At 42.0% G+C, this 16,973-nt stretch overlaps 2 protein-coding genes across 11 annotated transcripts in view; one reads left to right on the top strand and one right to left on the bottom strand.

Moving 5' to 3' along the window:
* Nucleotides 1–560: 560 nt before the first annotated feature.
* On the top strand, nucleotides 561–5,781 carry LOC129823910 (olfactomedin-like protein 2B). 2 transcript variants are annotated; one of them, XM_055883007.1, is made up of 8 exons: nucleotides 561–992; nucleotides 2,056–2,322; nucleotides 2,586–2,693; nucleotides 3,042–3,218; nucleotides 3,703–3,889; nucleotides 4,135–4,623; nucleotides 4,813–4,989; nucleotides 5,160–5,781. In XM_055883007.1, exons 1-8 carry the CDS (start codon nucleotides 822–824, stop codon nucleotides 5,756–5,758), a joined length of 2,175 nt encoding a protein of 724 aa, XP_055738982.1. In that variant the 5' UTR covers nucleotides 561–821; the 3' UTR covers nucleotides 5,759–5,781. The 2 variants fall into 2 exon arrangements, with proteins under 2 accessions (XP_055738982.1, XP_055738981.1); XM_055883006.1 differs by having other exon boundaries at nucleotides 4,132–4,623.
* A 1,756-nt stretch (nucleotides 5,782–7,537) lies between these two features.
* Nucleotides 7,538–16,973, bottom strand: part of LOC129823911 (cyclic AMP-dependent transcription factor ATF-6 alpha-like) — a 45,052-nt gene continuing 35,616 nt past the window's right edge. For all 9 annotated transcript variants that reach the window (XM_055883011.1, XM_055883012.1, XM_055883013.1 and 6 more), the window contains 2 exons: nucleotides 13,199–13,283; nucleotides 7,538–8,309 (listed from right to left, as the gene is read on the bottom strand). In XM_055883011.1, the coding sequence (XP_055738986.1) occupies nucleotides 8,140–8,309; nucleotides 13,199–13,283 (255 nt within the window). In that variant the 3' untranslated portion in view covers nucleotides 7,538–8,139. The remainder of the gene's footprint in view (nucleotides 8,310–13,198; nucleotides 13,284–16,973) is intronic.

The following is a 16,973-nucleotide window of genomic DNA, read 5'->3' as shown; positions in this document are numbered from 1 at the left end:
CCTCTCTGCGAGGGAAATGCACATTATTATGAAATACACTATGTATAATGGCTGTTCACTCTAAATAATATATAACGGATAATACTCATTTATCTTGATTTCCACATTGCTGGAATGGTGGGAGAATAATGTCCATCACATAAACAGACGATGACAGAAATAATCCCCTAGATGGCGCTATCGGGTAAATGTGGGGCTCACATTTTCTCTTTATTTCAACCACAAATAGCCTATTCTAAAATTGTGTCCGATTTATGAGCTTCATTCTGCAGTCCATCAAATAATATCACCTATAATAATACCCTACTAGTCAGGAATTCTATAGCAAACATTTCCCAATGGCCAGAAGAGGCATTTATACAACTATACAGTTAAGAAGAAAGAACATTAATGACCAAATATTATGTTTGAAAACTATTGTTGAATCTCTTGTAACATTGTTTCACATCCAATCTGTGAGACAGACTGCACCCTGTATCCAATAATGATAAAGTCCGTCCCACCTATCCATAACCAACCATTAGAACGTTCACTTGCCTGTTCATTCACCTCCAACCATCAACAGTGGTCATACCTATCACTTACAGCGAGGGCAACACAATAATTTCCACCTGAGGACTCTAAATACATCTCGGATTAAATTCCATTGCGAGATCACTTTTTTTTATCATGAACATCTTATTATAACATTTGAATATTTCTTGTTATAACATTTGAATATTTCAAACTACTTTATTATTTTTGAAATTCGCTGCAGAGAGTTTCAAATACATCATTTTTTGATTTGCAATTTATCAATTGTGCACCTGGTAATTTAGGAGATGGTGTCTAGGTTGCAGATATTGCTCTTGTTGTGGTGTGCGGTCCCTCTCACTTGGGCACAAGTTGCATTCAGCGACGTAATGGATAATGGAATAAAAGAGGAACTACAACAGACCGACGGACCACTGCTAGATGATGAGATGGACAACCAGGAAAACGTTTTAACTCAGGTATTTACGACCTTTCTCGGTATTTGTAACAGGATTGATTAGATAGCCTAATTTTACGCACAGCCTATACCTATCTAAAGCCAAGTGCGACAGTTAATGAGAATAACTAAGAGGAAGAATAATTAATTTTCCCAAGCATTATAATTCCGTTTAGTTTAGGATATTAATAATGGACACTTCATGGTCTATGAATACTGGCCTTGGAAAAGTTAACCTATTACGTTGAGCACTTATCATGCGTACTTACGCACGCACACTGAGCGTTGTCGTTTTAGTATATAGTTACTTTAGTTTTAAAATGTTCTCCTAAATGTGAAATATGTTCGTAAGACAAAAATATTTTTCATACCCATATAAAGGGTTAAAAAGCAGTATTTTTCTACATTAGTCGATTGTTAGTCGTTAAACCATTTTCAATGTGCAATGTGCATAGAATATTTGGTATCAGAGAGATGAGATGGTAGTTTTTCCTATGTAGTGATAAATGTATACATTCTCATTAATATGCTATTCAGCTACCTCTGAATCCATCCTATAAGTAACTGCACCAGAGGAGGCTGGTGGGAAGAGCGATATGAGGACGGGCTCATTGTAGTGGCTGGAATGGAACTGGAACAAAGAGAACTTATCAAACACATCAAAACAATATGTTTGACTCAGTTCCATTTATTCCATTCCAGCCATTACAAGGAAAGGGGGATACCTAGTTGTACTGACTAGGTAACTGAATGCCTTCAACTGAAATGTGTCTTCCGCTTTAACCTCTGAATCAGAGAGGTGCAGGGGCTGCCTTAATCAACATCCACGGCGCCCTGGAAACAGTGGGTTAACTGCCTTGCTCAGGGGCAGAATGACAGATTTTTACCTTGTCAGCTCGGGGATTCGATCCAGCAACATTTCGGTTACTGGCCCAACGCTCTTAACCACTAGGCTGTCCTCCTACATCTCCTTCCACCAGCCTCCACTGAACTGTAACCAATGCATGTGTCTGTGTGAATTGTTGAAATGCTGTGCTCCTCATTGGTGGACTACCCATGCTCTACCCATCTCTTCTCAATTATAGCTGCTGGGAGATTATGACAAAGTGAAAACGCTGTCGGAAGGCTCTGACTGTCGCTGTAAATGTGTTGTCAGACCGCTGAGCAGAAGTGCCTGCCGGCGGATAGAGGAGGGCGCCGCCAAAGCCGAAGACTTTTACACAGTGGAGACTGTGACATCGGGGCCCAATTGTAAAAAGTGTGCGTGTATAGCCCCACCCTCTGCTCTGAATCCCTGCGAGGGAGATTACAGGTTCAAGAAGCTGCAGGAGGCGGGGAAAGATGACATCAAGGTAAAACACAAGCGCCTACCTCTAAGGACAAAAAACACTACACTGGTCCATCATAAAATAACCCATAGTCTTTGTAAAACAAGGAGTTAGCCAGGTCCCTTTGCAAGGGAATATTTCCTCAAACTTTATTTGATCTGAATGAAATGTCCACATCATCTGTGATTGAAAAGATGTGGTTGAAAACAGCGTGAGACAGGACTACAACATGTACATGTATGTTATCAAAAATGTACTGCAATGATTCTGATCACTTTCTCTTACAGCTCTCAACAGTAATGGAGTTATTGGAGGGAGCGTTTTACGGGATGGATCTGTTAAAGTTGCACTCAGTTACAACCAAACTCCTCAACCGGGTTGACAATATAGAAAAGGTTTGTCATAAAAGACTGTAAAAACACCAGCAAATCAGCTCCAAGTGATTTTAATTTTGGAAATCTGTTCCAAAGTATTCACACACATGATAGCGAGATATATTTGATCGTATACAAATGTAAGCAAGGTTTGAAATTATAATGTTTTAGTCAAATATTATAGCTGTTGGTGCTCCTTGTGGTCAATTTGCAGTCTACAAGTTATTTGTAATGATGTTCCAGCCCCCTGACCATCCGCCCAAGAAAAGAATCTGCCCCCGGTTGGATCTAGTCGATGAGCCCTGCCTTAGAGTCTATGGTCATGGTACTGGCTTCTCACCATTTTGCTTTGTCTCTGTGGGTGTCCAGACCTTTTCTTGTAACCACACGGAGAAGGATAAAGTGAGTGTGAGGAGCCCCTCTAGTGAGGAAAAGGAGCGAGAGAAGGAGAGAAGAGCCCAGCAGAGGATGGAAAAGAGAAAACGTCTGACTGAGCTGGAGCCGTCTCTGCAGAAGGATACAGCTGCAGCTTATGCTAACACAGAGGTAGGACACACACATACACACACAAAGTCTATGCTAACCAAGGCAGTCAGTCTCTTTGGACTTGTAGTGGAAACGTTGGCAAGACATTAAGGTAGCCAGTAGCCTGGCACTCTCTTTAATACAGTGTGGCGGGATAAAAACTAGTCTGCTTTCTGGACTACAACAGTTTCCAGATGTCTCAGAAAACAATTAATTTTCCTCAGACTTCAGAGTATTTGACATAAATTTCTTTCTTACTTTGAACCTCGACTGCATACGTTTCCAGAAAAACAATATGTTCAAAACCATAGCATTTGTTTCTGTAGCCTAGTATTACAATTTAAAATCAGAAACAGAAAACTTTACTGCCATGCAACAAATGGTTGCTAAGAACTTATTGTAACTAAAAATCAACAGGTATAGTATGTAGTACAGTTGTCTCACTAAAAGCTTTACGATAACACAATGGTAACATTTGGTCCTTTGTGATTGGATCCTCCTATAGAAGAAGTATGAGGAGCGCTACATTGGGGCCAAGGGCCAGGGGACCACCAGGCCCATGCTGAAGAGGAGCCAGCTGCAAAACAGGGAGGGGCCCCTGAAAGGCAAGGTGGGACTCAACGGCATGGTCATCAGAGGAGTGACTTTCTACAAGGCCAACACGGTGGACGATGGAGCCGCTGGGGAGCTCAGTAAGTCCATTAAAATACTGGACATATACTAGAATAACTAACATAGCAGTGGTCTATCCAGTTCAGAACATACAGCACATCTTCCCAGGAATTTTAGTGATGTCGACGGCTTCTTTTTGGGGGTCTCTATATTGGGGCTGTGCCTATAGACATGTTTTGTTCTGGGGTTTAATATGAGATTGGAGAGGCTTCTTGAGTATATTGGTGTACTGTAGATGATGCTTGTGCTGCTCATTCACCAGCAGCAGACGAAGCCCTGAGCGGTGATGGTTCCATGGACCTGCTCATCGATGACCAGCTCCTGAGACCCACCCAGCCCAGACCTGTAGCAGGCACCGCGACACCAACATCGCAAGACAGGAAGTGGAACCCAGACAACCAGGCCACTCGTGCCTCCAAAACAACCAATAGTCCCCAAGGAAATCCCACCACATCTGCCCCTAAAGCTACCGAGACACCATCAACCACTGTGTTCATCCCAACCACAACCATTCCAACCACAACTACGACCGCAGCAACCAACACTACTACAATGGTTGCGACAAGCGCAAGCACCACTCAGCCAGCGGCCACTAGGAAACCTGAAACCTTGTCTGTTTTGACCACGTCTCCAACCGCTGCAGTGCGACAGGTCAACAGCACCACAGCCTCACCCAGCAAGGTGACGGGTGCGCCCAAACTCAAGCATCACATCGGCTGGACAGAGGGCCCCTCGGCGACCCCTAAAGTCCCTGGTAAAAAATATCTTTGGTTGATCAGATTTTTTATTTTCCAAAGTGAAATTCAAATTTGATGCTGAAAAAGGCCTGATTTGTATTATACACCACATTGATCTTTTTGGGACGGAAATAGTGTTATTTGTTTGATCTTTAAATACCTGAGGGGAGTACAGATTATCTTTATCTTTGTATGTTTACTTACAGGCATGTGCAAAGACACTCTGGCCTCCATCTCGGACCCAGTGACCCATAACACCTACGGCCGGAAGGAAGGGGCCTGGATGAAGGACCCAAAGGGCAACGGAAATGTCATATATGTCACCAACTACTACTATGGTAACCACCTACTGGAATTCCACGACATGGACAACTTCAAACAAGGTATTTTCACAATAGAATAGTCTCAAAACCAAGTAACTGCTTTGGTTCTAGATGCCATGATTACGAGACAGACATGGCAATAGATTCATGTAATGGTGCCATTTGATTTGTGCAATGTGTGCTGCTCAGTATTGAATACTCTATTGTTTCTCTGGTCTGTTTCCTGTCAGGACACTTCACCAATTCCTACAAGTTCCCGTACAACTGGATCGGCACAGGCCACGTGGTGTACAACGGAGCTTTCTATTACAACCGCGCCTTTTCCCGTGACATCATCAAGTTCGACCTGCATCTGCTCTACGTGGCGGCCTGGACGACGCTGCACGACGCCGTGTTAGAGGAGGAGGACGCCTCCTGGAGGCGGCGAGGACACTCGGATATCGACTTTGCGGTGGATGAGAGCGGCCTGTGGTTAGTGTACCCTGCTCTGGATGAGGAGGGCTTCCATCAGGAAGTAATCATCCTAAGCCGTGTGAACCCGACCGACCTCAGCCTCCAGAGTACGTTCAGAACGGGCCTGAGGAGACACTTCTACGGAAACTCCTTTGTCATTTGTGGTGTCCTGTATGCGGTGGACAACTACGAACGCACCCTCGCCAATATATCCTACGCCTTCGATACGCACACACACACCCAGATGATCCCCAGAATACCTTTCACAAACAACTACACATACACGACGCAAATCGACTACAACCCCAAGGACAAAAAGCTGTACGCATGGGACAACGGTCACCAGGTGACCTACAATGTTATATTTGCATATTAAAAGCAGACGAGTAGTGATATATATATATATATATATATATATATATATATATATATATATATATATATATATATATATATATATACATATATATAAAGGGACAAGCACTTTTTTGTATAAAAGATCCTAAATATATACACTACCGGTCAAAAGTTTAAGAACACCTACTCATGGTTTTAATTCATTTTTACTATTTTCTACATTGTAGAATAATAGTGAAGACATCCAAACTATGAAATAACACATATGGAATCATGTAGTAACCAAAAAAGTGTTAAACAAATCAAAATATATTTTTTATTTGAAATTCTTTAAATAGCCACCCTTTGCCTTGATGACAGCCTTGCACTCTCTTGGCATTCTTTTAACCAGCTTCACCTGGAATGCTTTTCCAACAGTCTTGAAGGAGATCCCACATATGCTGAGCACTTGTTGGCTGCTTTTCCTAGACTCTGCGGTTCGACTCATCGCAAACCATCTCAATTTAGTTGAGGTCGAGGGATTGTGGAGGCCAGGTCCATCACTCTCCTTCTTGGTCAAATAGCCCTTACACAGCCTGGAGGTGTGTTAGGTCATTGTCCTGTTGAAAAACAAATGATAGTCCCACTAAGTCCAAACCAGATGGGATGGCGTATCGCTGCAGAATGCTGTGGTAGCCATGCTGGTTAAGTGTGCCTTGAATTCTAAATAAATCACAGACAGTGTCACCAGCAAAGCATTCCCACACCATAACACCTCCTCCTCCATGCTTCACAGTGGGAAATACACATGTGGAGATCATCCGTTCACCCACACCGCGTCTCACAAATCTCAAATTTGGACTCCAGGCCAAAGGACACATTTCCACCGGTCTAATGTCCATTCCTTGTGTTTCTTGGCCCAAGCAGGTCTCTTCTTTTGTCCTTTAGTAGTGGTTTCTTTGCAGCAATTCAACCAGGAAGGCCTGATTCACACAGTCTCCTCTGAACAGTTGATGTTGAGATGTCTGTGCATTTATTTGGGCTGCAATTTCGGAGGCTGGTAACTCTAATGAACGTGTCCTCTGCAGCAGAGGTAACTCTGGGTCTTCCTTTCCTGTGGTGGTCCTCGTGAGAGCCAGTTTCATCATAGCGCATCATAACATTTGATGTCTTAGTGGATTGTAGATCAGTCTACAGGGCCGTTGTGTTTTGCACTTTATAATCTCTGTTGCTCTGTTTGTGTTTTATTTCTCAAAATGTCTCCCATTTTGTCCCAACGCATGTTGTTGTAGTTTTATATTTAATGGTCACTGTTTTTAACTGCCCAAATGGCAGCAGGCAAGATCATTCAGCAAAGCAAGACAGTTATTTCTTACTGCTTGTTAGAAGTTTAAAGTGTATGTTGTATATACTGTAATTTAAAATAAATGCCTCCAAACATGAATGCTGACACACTAGTCATCAATATTAGAACATGTTACTGTCCATGTTTTTTTTCTGAAAACCATGACAAACCATTAAGCAACTCAAACAAAACAAATTCATTATTACACCCCAAATGTACACATTTCTGAAAATAATGGGCACATAACTTACATCATGTTTGTGTGATACTGCTACTGCACATACTAAGGAGTAAAAAACTTGACCCCCCACCCCTTTCAGGCTCTGACCTTCCTGATAACTACTTTGAGGAAAGCCTACTTACTATGCCTGTGATAGGTGGTTGTCCCACCTAGCTATCTTAAGATGAATGCACAAACTGTATGTTGATCTGGATAAGAACATCTGCTAAATGACAAAAAATTTCATGTATTGCTTACATTGTTTGGGTTTTTAGTAAGTCATTTTGTTCACTCAACATGGCTTCATAAAAAGTACGAATCATAACTCCACCAGATATGTCTATATGTCTAACAACTTTAATATCTGTGAAAAGGATCTTGTTAACATGGCTTGGTTCCATCAATAGGGTCCAGAATCAATTACTGTTTTGTATAAAGGTATTAGGTTACATTTGGTAAAATTATGGCTCAATTAAAAGAGCGCAATAGCTGTAGGGTCAAGAGAGTGAAGGAATTTTTGGAAGGGGTTCCACAGGGTTCAATATTAAGTCCCATATTTATTCTAACAAATGACCTAGATGCCTGCATTGGCAGCCTGTCAATTTAACATAAACCAGATGCTCTTAACCAAGCAATATGGAGGCAAACAGTTGCTGGACAACTTCTTTATACGTCTTGATAGATTTGTAACATCGGAGGTACAAGGACTTGTGAAATGTGGAAGACAGAGGATGTGTGAAATTGATGCAGAACATTTCCAGAGAGGATACAACAAAGTTAAATGTTTTGTCACAGTTGAAAATGTTGGCTAAATTATAGGCTTTCAGATTGCCAGGTATTCTGGTTGAAGTGAAGTTCAGGAAGAGTCTGATAGAACACCAACCGATGCTGCAGCCTGGAAGTCAGTGGTGTTAGCACGTAGGAACTCTGGGATGCTGGAGGTTTTGATGTGGAGGATCTTGGTGTCCATGACCTCACAGTCAATCTGCATCATCACCTCAAATGTGTCGTCCTTGATGACAGAGTCTGTAATGAAATACAATAAGTAAAAAAAATATGGTTATAATCAAAATCTAAATGATATTCAGTCATCTTGGGTCAAGACATCCAATGAGGATCTCTTGAGGGGATCCCCTTATAGAGTCTCTCTGTGAGGATCCAATCGCGAAGTCCGTCCTCTTAGCGCTCTAGAGCCCAAATGCAATAGTCATTATTTGGTTCACTGCCTTCTCCCAGAGACCCTGTCTGGTATTAGGTGGCTGAGGAGCCTGCAGGACGGCTGGAGGGTGAACACCAGCTCCTGGAAGAACACTGGCTGAAGCCATCAGCCTGGCCAGTAATGCCAGGTCCATGTGGCTTAGCCAGCGGGAGGAATTTACTGGCACATGTAGGGATCAGGCTCTGGATCTAAAGGTGATTAATGCATATGGAAATTAAATTGAAAGGGTTATGCAACCGATCACATTTTGTGAACACATGGACATTCAAAGTATGTGTGTTTCTACTGTATGTTTGATGAAAACTAATATGATAAGCCCATAGTACCTGAATACACTACTGTATATAATATACTATACAAAATATTACCCACTAAAGATAAATAGAATTTAACACTTTTGTTACTGTTCTTTTTTATGAGAGCTGAATCCGCCAGTATATCTGTGCAAGGAATCTGTTTTAGCTGCCAGGTGTACACCTGCATTGTCTCGAGATAGACAGTTTTAAGGCTTGGAACTTGAATGTGTTGACTGGTTTGGAAGACAGACGCACAGCTTATTTCATAGCTAATTCCAAATGGAACACTTGTGTATTCATACAGACCATACCTTATTCCAAATGGCACAGCCCTTACCTGAGCATAGCTAATTCCAAATGGAACACTTGTGTATTCATACAGACCATACCTTATTCCAAATGGCACAGCCCTTACCTGAGCATAGCTAATTCCAAATGGAACACTTGTGTATTCATACAGACCATACCTTATTCCAAATGGCACAGCCCTTACCGGAGAATAGCTAGTTCCAAATGGAACACTTGTGTATTCATACAGACCATACCTTATTCCAAACGGCACAGCCCTTACCTGAGAATAGCTAATTCCAATGGAACACTTGTGTATTCATACAGACCATACCTTATTCCAAATGGCACAGCCCTTACCTGAGCATAGCTAATTCCAAATGGCACAGCCCTTACCTGAGAATAGCTCATTCCAAATGGTGGAAGTCTTTGCGTCAGACCAACCATAAACTAAACTATGTGAACATGAGAAAATATGCTGGCCTGTCAATACAACACAGTGAAATGGCTTATTTCAAATCATGAGAACGAAAATACTAAATTGCCCTTCATTATCCTCCACATACCATGCAGCCTTCAACTGAGGCCAATTGGTTATGATAAAGTTACCCAAAAGGCCACTTGGCATTCTTGCACCATATGTTGTAGCCCAGAAGAGTGATTCTGAGGACAAAACTATGGTAAATCTTCTATTCAAGTAGTGAGGAATATCAAACTGATTTCTACAGATGGAAGCTATTTATGGCAAGAATAGGTCTTTCTAAACAACCACACTCTGTGGCTGGGGAAAATTACAACCTACCGTTACAATCACCTGGCAATTATATGCAGCCACCACTGTGCCTCTCCAAGGATATTATCTAATGATATGTAATAAGCATAGCATATCCTTTCAACAAAGCCATAAGCACATCAAACAAATTCCTCTCTGGCATCCACTTCTGCACCTCAAAAAAACTGAATGTAAGAGAAACAGAGACTGTGGGAACAAAAGAAACAGAGACTGTGGGAACAAAAGAAACAGAGACTGTGTTAACAAAAGAAACAGAGACTGTGGTAACAAAAGAAACAGACTTTGAGAGCAAGAGAAACAGAGACTGTGGGAACAAAAGAAACAGAGACTGTGGGAACAAAAGAAACAGAGACTGTGGTAACAAAAGAAACAGACTTTGAGAGCAAGAGAAACAGAGACTGTGGGAACAAAAGAAACAGAGACTGTGGGAACAAAAGAAACAGAGACTGTGGGAACAAAAGAAACAGAGACTGTGGTAACAAAAGAAACAGACTTTGAGAGCAAGAGAAACAGAGACTGTGGGAACAAAAGAAACAGAGACTGTGGGAACAAAAGAAACAGAGACTGTGGGAACAAAAGAAACAGAGACTGTGGGAACAAAAGAAACAGACTTTGAGAGCAAGAGAAACAGAGACTGTGGGAGCAAGAGAAACAGAGATAAAGAAATAAACCAAAGCATTCCCATGACAGGACTGCATTGTATTCCACCAACGCCTCTATCCCACTTTCTTTCTTTCTTCTCCTCGTAATCACTCTAAAGCTGTAATCTAGATATTGTCACCCATCTATGAGATTGCATAATGGCAGATCCAAAACATGTTGGCTAATGTTGTGGGAGCTAATGACCTAGACCTTAAACAAATAAATTAATCCCTACAAAAACATGCCAAACTTCAGATTTATATGTCTGGATTCAGAGAAAGCAAAACTGCTGTCAACAAGCAGTCAGCATAAAGTTCTGTTTTGTAGGATGATGCGTGTTTGCATAACAGACTTGATCCATAAGTCTCAGGAAACAGGTCTTGGAATGTTTCAGGACCATTAACAGTGTGAGGCAGGTAATAGCGGCCTTTGCAATGTTCTGAACTGTGGGGCCTCTGGGACTCACTAAAGTATGTTTACAGGGGCCTGGCTCAAGGCCATAATGGCGAGGCTCCTGCACTGAGGGCAGCCGATCCCCAGAGGTGTCCAGGGAGGGAGGTTTTCCTTTGGCCGGAGGCCCTGGTCTGTAAGGGCTGAGCTCTGAAAGACAGTATTGGTCTGTCTCCTAGAGATGAACATACTTTGGTGCGAAAAGTGCAAAACAATCCCAGAACAACAGCAAAGGACCTTGTGAAGATGCTGGAGGAAACCGGTACAAAAGTATCTATATCCACAGTAAAACGAGTCCTATATTGACACAACCTGAAAGGCCACTCAGCAAGGAAGAAGCCACTGCTCCAAAACCGCTATAAAAAAGCCAACTGTACATAGGGACAAAGATTGTACTTTTTGGAGAAATGTCCTCTGGTCTGATGAAACAAAAATGGAACTGTTTGGCAATAATGACCATCGTTATGTTTGGAGGGAAAAGGGGGAGGCTTGCAAGCCGAAGAACACCATTCCAACTGTGAAGCACGGGGGTGTCAGCATCATGTTGTGGGGGTGCATTGCTGCAGGAGGGACTGGTGCACTTCACAAAATAGATGGCATCATGAGGTAGGAAAATTATGTGGATATATTGAAGCAACATCTCAAGACATCAGTCAGGAAAGCTAAAAAGCTTGGTCGCAATTAAAGCTTAAAGCTTGGTCGCAATTGGGTCTTCCAAATGGACAATGACCCCAAGCATACTTCCAACGTTGTGGAAAAATGTCTTAAGGACAACAAAGTCAAGGTATTGGAGTGGCCATCCCAAAGCCATGACCTCAGTCCTATAGATTGGGCAGAACTGAAAAAGCATGTGCGAGCAAGGAGGCCTACAAACCTGACTCAGTTACACCAGCTCTGTCAGCAGGAATGGGCCAAAACTCACCCAACTTATTGTGGGAAGCTTGTGGAAGTCTACCCGAAACATTTGACCCAAGTTAAACAATTTAAAGGCAATGCTACCAAATACTAATTGAGTGTATGTAAACTTCTGACTCACTGGGAATGTGATGAAAGAAATAAAAGCTGAAATAAATCATTCTCTCTACTATTATTCTGACATTTCACATTCTTAAAATAAAGTGGTGATCCTAATTCACCTAAAACGGGGAGTTTTTAACTAGGATTAAATGTCAGGAATTGTGAAAAACTGAATTTAAATGTACTTGGCTAAAGTGTATGTAAACTTCTGACTTCAACTGTACCTATTAAATGCATTAATAATTTATCATAACCCACACAAAAAAACGAATTCTGAAGACTGAGGGGGACAGAACCCAAACAAAAGAGGGTGAGTTCAATGGTGAGCCCCATGTCCTACAGATGTAGGATCTTAATTTGATGAAAACTTGCAAACTTGTAGTGCATATAAGGTTTAAAAGGGCTTCTAAAATGTGTAATTTCCACTTTCACACTTCTGATTTGATTTGCCCTAACAACAAATGTATCAACCCGACAACAATTTTCATGAATTATAATCCACAGAATAATTCACATTTCCTCCTGCTGCAGACTAATTATCCTGCCGTGAGAAACTGGTCAAATGAAGATCCTACATATGTAGTATAATCCAACTCGTATTTTCAAACTGTTTATCTGGCTCCCCCAGACAAGCTCTTCTCTAAAGCTTAACCCTCCCCTGCTACTGAAGAGACAGTAAATCACCTAAGATTAGAAAAGCAAATGTGCCGTACAGTAGTGTTGTCTCTGAACTTCCGAAAGTGTACATTCTATCCTTAAAAGGGCATGTCAAATCTGTATTCTACTTATTTTCTTCAGGGTAGAAGGGGTACCAACAGACCAATACGATTGCCCTTAGCAAAATAGCCTAATTCATTGCACATGACAGAAGTAAAAATAGCTTAGTTTACACCTGAAAGCTATTTCTGTCACTAATACAATAGGAAGTAAGTACAGAGGAAAGCTTTCAAGACGAAAAGAAAAAGTGAGCATTCATCCATCACAATAACAGTCATTTGTTCAAGCTGGTTCAAGCTGTAACTAAACTGGTGACTAGTTTAGGTTGTCTGTTTATACACAGTATGAAGGTGGAGATGTAAATTGGCTGTGGCTTCTGATTTCGTGAAAGCTCTTCTCCAAAACGTACATCAATAAACTTCCTTAGAGTTTAGAGTCAAATGGTTACATTTGGCTTGCTATTGCTCAGTTCCCATCGGTTACTAGTCCTTACCATTCACATTAATAGCTGGTAACACCAAGGACATCTTTGGCCTTCTCCCTTTGCTGTGGTTGGTCGCAGGGAGCAGAAGGTGATCCTACAAGGAAAGAAAGAGTTGGCGTTAGATAACTAATGACTAACTGCATTAACTAAGTTGAACTGGTCCTTAACCCATTATAGTCTAAGACGGAGGAGGGGGGGTGGGGGTTCTCTTGAGCTATATGGAATTGTTTTAAGAAGAAGGTCATATCAATGGTCATTTTGCTATTTGAGTTAGAATTTGAACATCCCTTGAAGTATAAAAAATATATAAAAATGCTATTTGGCCTAACTGCTTTTAGTCCATACAAACACATTGAATAACAAATTCACTACATGGAAAAACAGAAGAAAAATCTAAAAGAAGTTTGTTCTGAAGTGTCAGTTCTATATCTGAGAGATAGAAGAAAGATCAGGATTTTATTTATTTAATGTATTTTGTGGTACTACACAGTTTCCATAGACAATGCATTCAGAAAGTATTCAGACCCCCTTGACTTTTTCCACATTTTGTTTCGTTACAGCCTTATGCTAAAAAAAAAAGTATTATACTTTTTTTTAAATCCCTCATTAAGCTACACACAATACCCCATGACGAAGCAAAAACAGGTTTTTAGAAATGTTTCCAAATTTATAGAAAAATACAAAACTGAAATATCACAAATACATAAGTATTCAGACCCTTTACTCAGTACTTTGTTGAAGCGATTACAGACTCAAGTATTCTTGGGTATGACGCTACAAGCTTGGCACACTTGTATTTGGGGAGTTTCTCCCATGATTCTCTGCAGATCCTGTCAAGCTCTGTGAGGTTGAATGGGGAGCGTCGCTGCACAGCTATTTTGAGGTATCTCCAGAGATGTTCAATCGGGTTCAAGTCCGGGCTCTGGCTGGGCCACTCAAGGGCATTGAGAGACTTGTCCCGAAGCAACTCCTGCGTTGTCTTGGCTATGTGCTTTAGGGTCGTTGTCCTGTTGGAAGGTGAACCCCAGTCTGAGGTCCTGAGAGCTCTGGAGCAGGTTTTCATCAAGTATCTCCCTGTTCTTTGCTCCGTTAATCTTTCCCTCAACCCTAACTAGTCTCCCAGTCCCTGCCGCTGAAAAATATCTCCACAGCATGATGCTGCCACCACGCTTCACCCTCTGGATGGTTCCAGGTGTCCTCCAGACGTGAAGCTTGGCATCCAGGCCAAAGAGTTCAATCTTGGTTTCATCAGACCAGAAAATCTTGTTTCTCATGGTCTAATAGTCTTTTAGGTGCCTTTTGGCAAACTCCAAGCAGGGCTGTCATGTGCCTTTTACTGAGGAGTGGCTTCCGTCTGGCCAACTTACCATAAAGGCCTGATTGGTGGAATGATGCAGAGATGGTTGTCCTTCTGGAAGGTTCTCCCATCTCCACAGAGGAAGCCTGGAGCTCTGTCAGCTTGGCCATCATGTTCTTGGTCACCTCCCTTGCCAGGTGGCCAGCTCTAGGAAGAGTCTTGGTGGTTCCAAACTTCTTTCATTTAAGAATGATGGAGGCCACTGTGTTCTTGGAGACCTTTGATGTTGCATACATTTTTTGGTACCCTTCCCCAGATCTGTGCCTTGACACAATCCTGTCTCTGAGCTCTATGGACAATTCCTTCAACCTCATGGCTTGGTTTTGCTCTGACATGCACTGCTCTGACATAGACAGTCGTGTGCCTTTCCAAATCATGTCCAATCAATTGAATTTACCACAGGTGAACTCCAATGAAGTTGTAGAAACATCTCAAGGATAATCAATGGAAACAGGTTGCACCTGAGCTCAATTTGGAGTCTCATAGCAAAGGTTCTGAATACTTATGTAAATAAGGTGTCTTTCTATTTTTAATACATAAAAAAAAATCTTAAACCTGTTTTCACTTTGTCTTTATGGGGTATTGTGTGTAGATTGATGAGTAAATACATGAAATTGTACCCGCAAACACCAGTCTCAACGTCAACAGTGAAGAGGCGACTCCGGGACGCTGGCCTTCTAAGCAGAGTTCCTCTGTCCAGTGTCTGTGTTCTTTTACCAATCTCAGTCTTTTCTTTTTATTTGCCAGTCTGAGATATGGCTTTTTCTTTGCAACTCAGCCTAGAAGGCCAGCATCCAGGAGTCGCCTCTTCACTGTTGACGTTAAGACTGGTGTTTTGCGGTTACTATTTAATGAAGATGCCATTTGAGGACTTATTAGGCATCCGTTTCTCAAACTAAACACTCTAATGTACTTGTCCTCTTGCTCAGTTGTGCGCCGGGGCCTCCCACTCCTCTTGCTATTCTGGTTAGAGCCAGTTTGCGCTGTTCTGTAAAGGGAGTAGTACACAGAGTTGTATGAGATCTTCAGTTTCTTGGCAATTTCTCGCATGGAATAGCCTTCATTTCTCAGAACAAGAATAGACTGACGAGTTTCAGAAGAAAGCTATTTGTTTCTGGCCATTTTAAGCCAGTAATCGAACCCACAAATGCTGACGCTCCAGATACTCAACTAGTCTAAAGAAGGACAGTTTTATTGATTCTTTAATCAGAACAACAGTTTTCAGCTGTGCGAACATAATTGCAAAAGGGTTTTCTAATGATCAATTAGCCTTTTAAAATGATAAACTTGGATTAGCTAGCACAAAGTGCCAGTGGAACACAGGAGAGATGGTTGCTGATAATGGGCCTCTGTACGCCTATGTAGATATTCCATAAAAAATCTGGCATTTCCAGCTACTATAGTCATTTACAACATTAACAATGTCTACATTGTATTTCTGATCAACTTGAAATTATTTTAAAGGACAAAAAATGTGTTTTTCTTTAAAAAACAAGGACATTTATAAGTGACCCCAAACTTTTGAACGGTAGCGTAGGTGTTCCTTTTGTGCAGGTGGGAAAGGGCAGTGTGGAGTGTGTGGATCTGTTGGGGCGTTATGTGAATTGGAGTGGGTCTAGGGTTTACAGGATGATGGTGTTGATGTGAGCCATGACCAGCCTTTCAAAGCACTACATGGCTACCGACGTGAGTGCTACGGGGCGGTAGCGATTTAGGCAGGTTACCTTTTCTTTTTTGGGCACAGGGACTATGGTGGTCTGCTTGAAATATGTAGGTATTGCAGACTCGGTCAGGGAGAGTTTGAAAATGTCCGTGAAGACACTTGCCGCACATGCTCTGAGTACACGTCCTGGTAATCCGGCTGGCCCAGAGGCCTTGTGAATGTTGACCTGTTTAAAGGTCTTGCTCACATCGGCTACGGAGAGCGTGATCACTCAGTCGCCCGGAACAGCTGGTGCTCTCATGCATGCTTCAGTGTTGCTTGCCTTGAAGCGAGCATAAAAGGCATTTAGCCCGTCTGGTCGGTTCGCGTCACTGGGCAGCTCGTGGCTGGGTTTCCCTTTGTAGTCTGTAACAGTTTGCAAGCTCTGCCACATCTGACGAGAGTCAGAGCCGGTGTAGTAGGATTTAATCTTAGTCATGTATTGGCGCTTTGCCGTCACTTGTTCGTCTGAGGGCATAGCAGGGTTTCTTATAAGCGTCCGGCTTAGTGTCCCGCTCCTTGAAAGCGGCAACTCTAGCTTTTAGCTCGGTGCGGATGTTGCCTGTAATCCATAGCTTCTGGTTGGGAATGTAAGTACGGTCACAGTGGGGACGACGTTGTCGATGCACTTATTGATGAAGCCGGTAACTGAGGTGGCATACTCCTCAATGCCATTGGATGAATACCGGAAAACATATTCCAGTCTGCGCTAGCAAATTAGTCTT

The sequence above is a fragment of the Salvelinus fontinalis genome, chromosome 26 (genome assembly GCF_029448725.1).
Source record: "Salvelinus fontinalis isolate EN_2023a chromosome 26, ASM2944872v1, whole genome shotgun sequence".
In the NCBI taxonomy this organism is placed as follows: Eukaryota; Metazoa; Chordata; class Actinopteri; order Salmoniformes; family Salmonidae; genus Salvelinus; species Salvelinus fontinalis.
Note: the sequence above shows the minus strand (reverse complement) of the source record. Positions and strands in the feature narration are given on the sequence as shown.

Bases quoted from the DNA above. Each gene is read 5' to 3' on its own strand.
- LOC129823910 (XM_055883006.1), top strand. From the start codon at position 822: ATGGTGTCTAGGTTGCAGATATTGCTCTTGTTGTGGTGTGCGGTCCCT. The intron at 2,694-3,041 runs GTTTGTCATAAA...GTGGGTGTCCAG, and splicing joins GGGTTGACAATATAGAAAAG to ACCTTTTCTTGTAACCACAC. The intron at 4,990-5,159 runs GTATTTTCACAA...GTTTCCTGTCAG, and splicing joins CATGGACAACTTCAAACAAG to GACACTTCACCAATTCCTAC.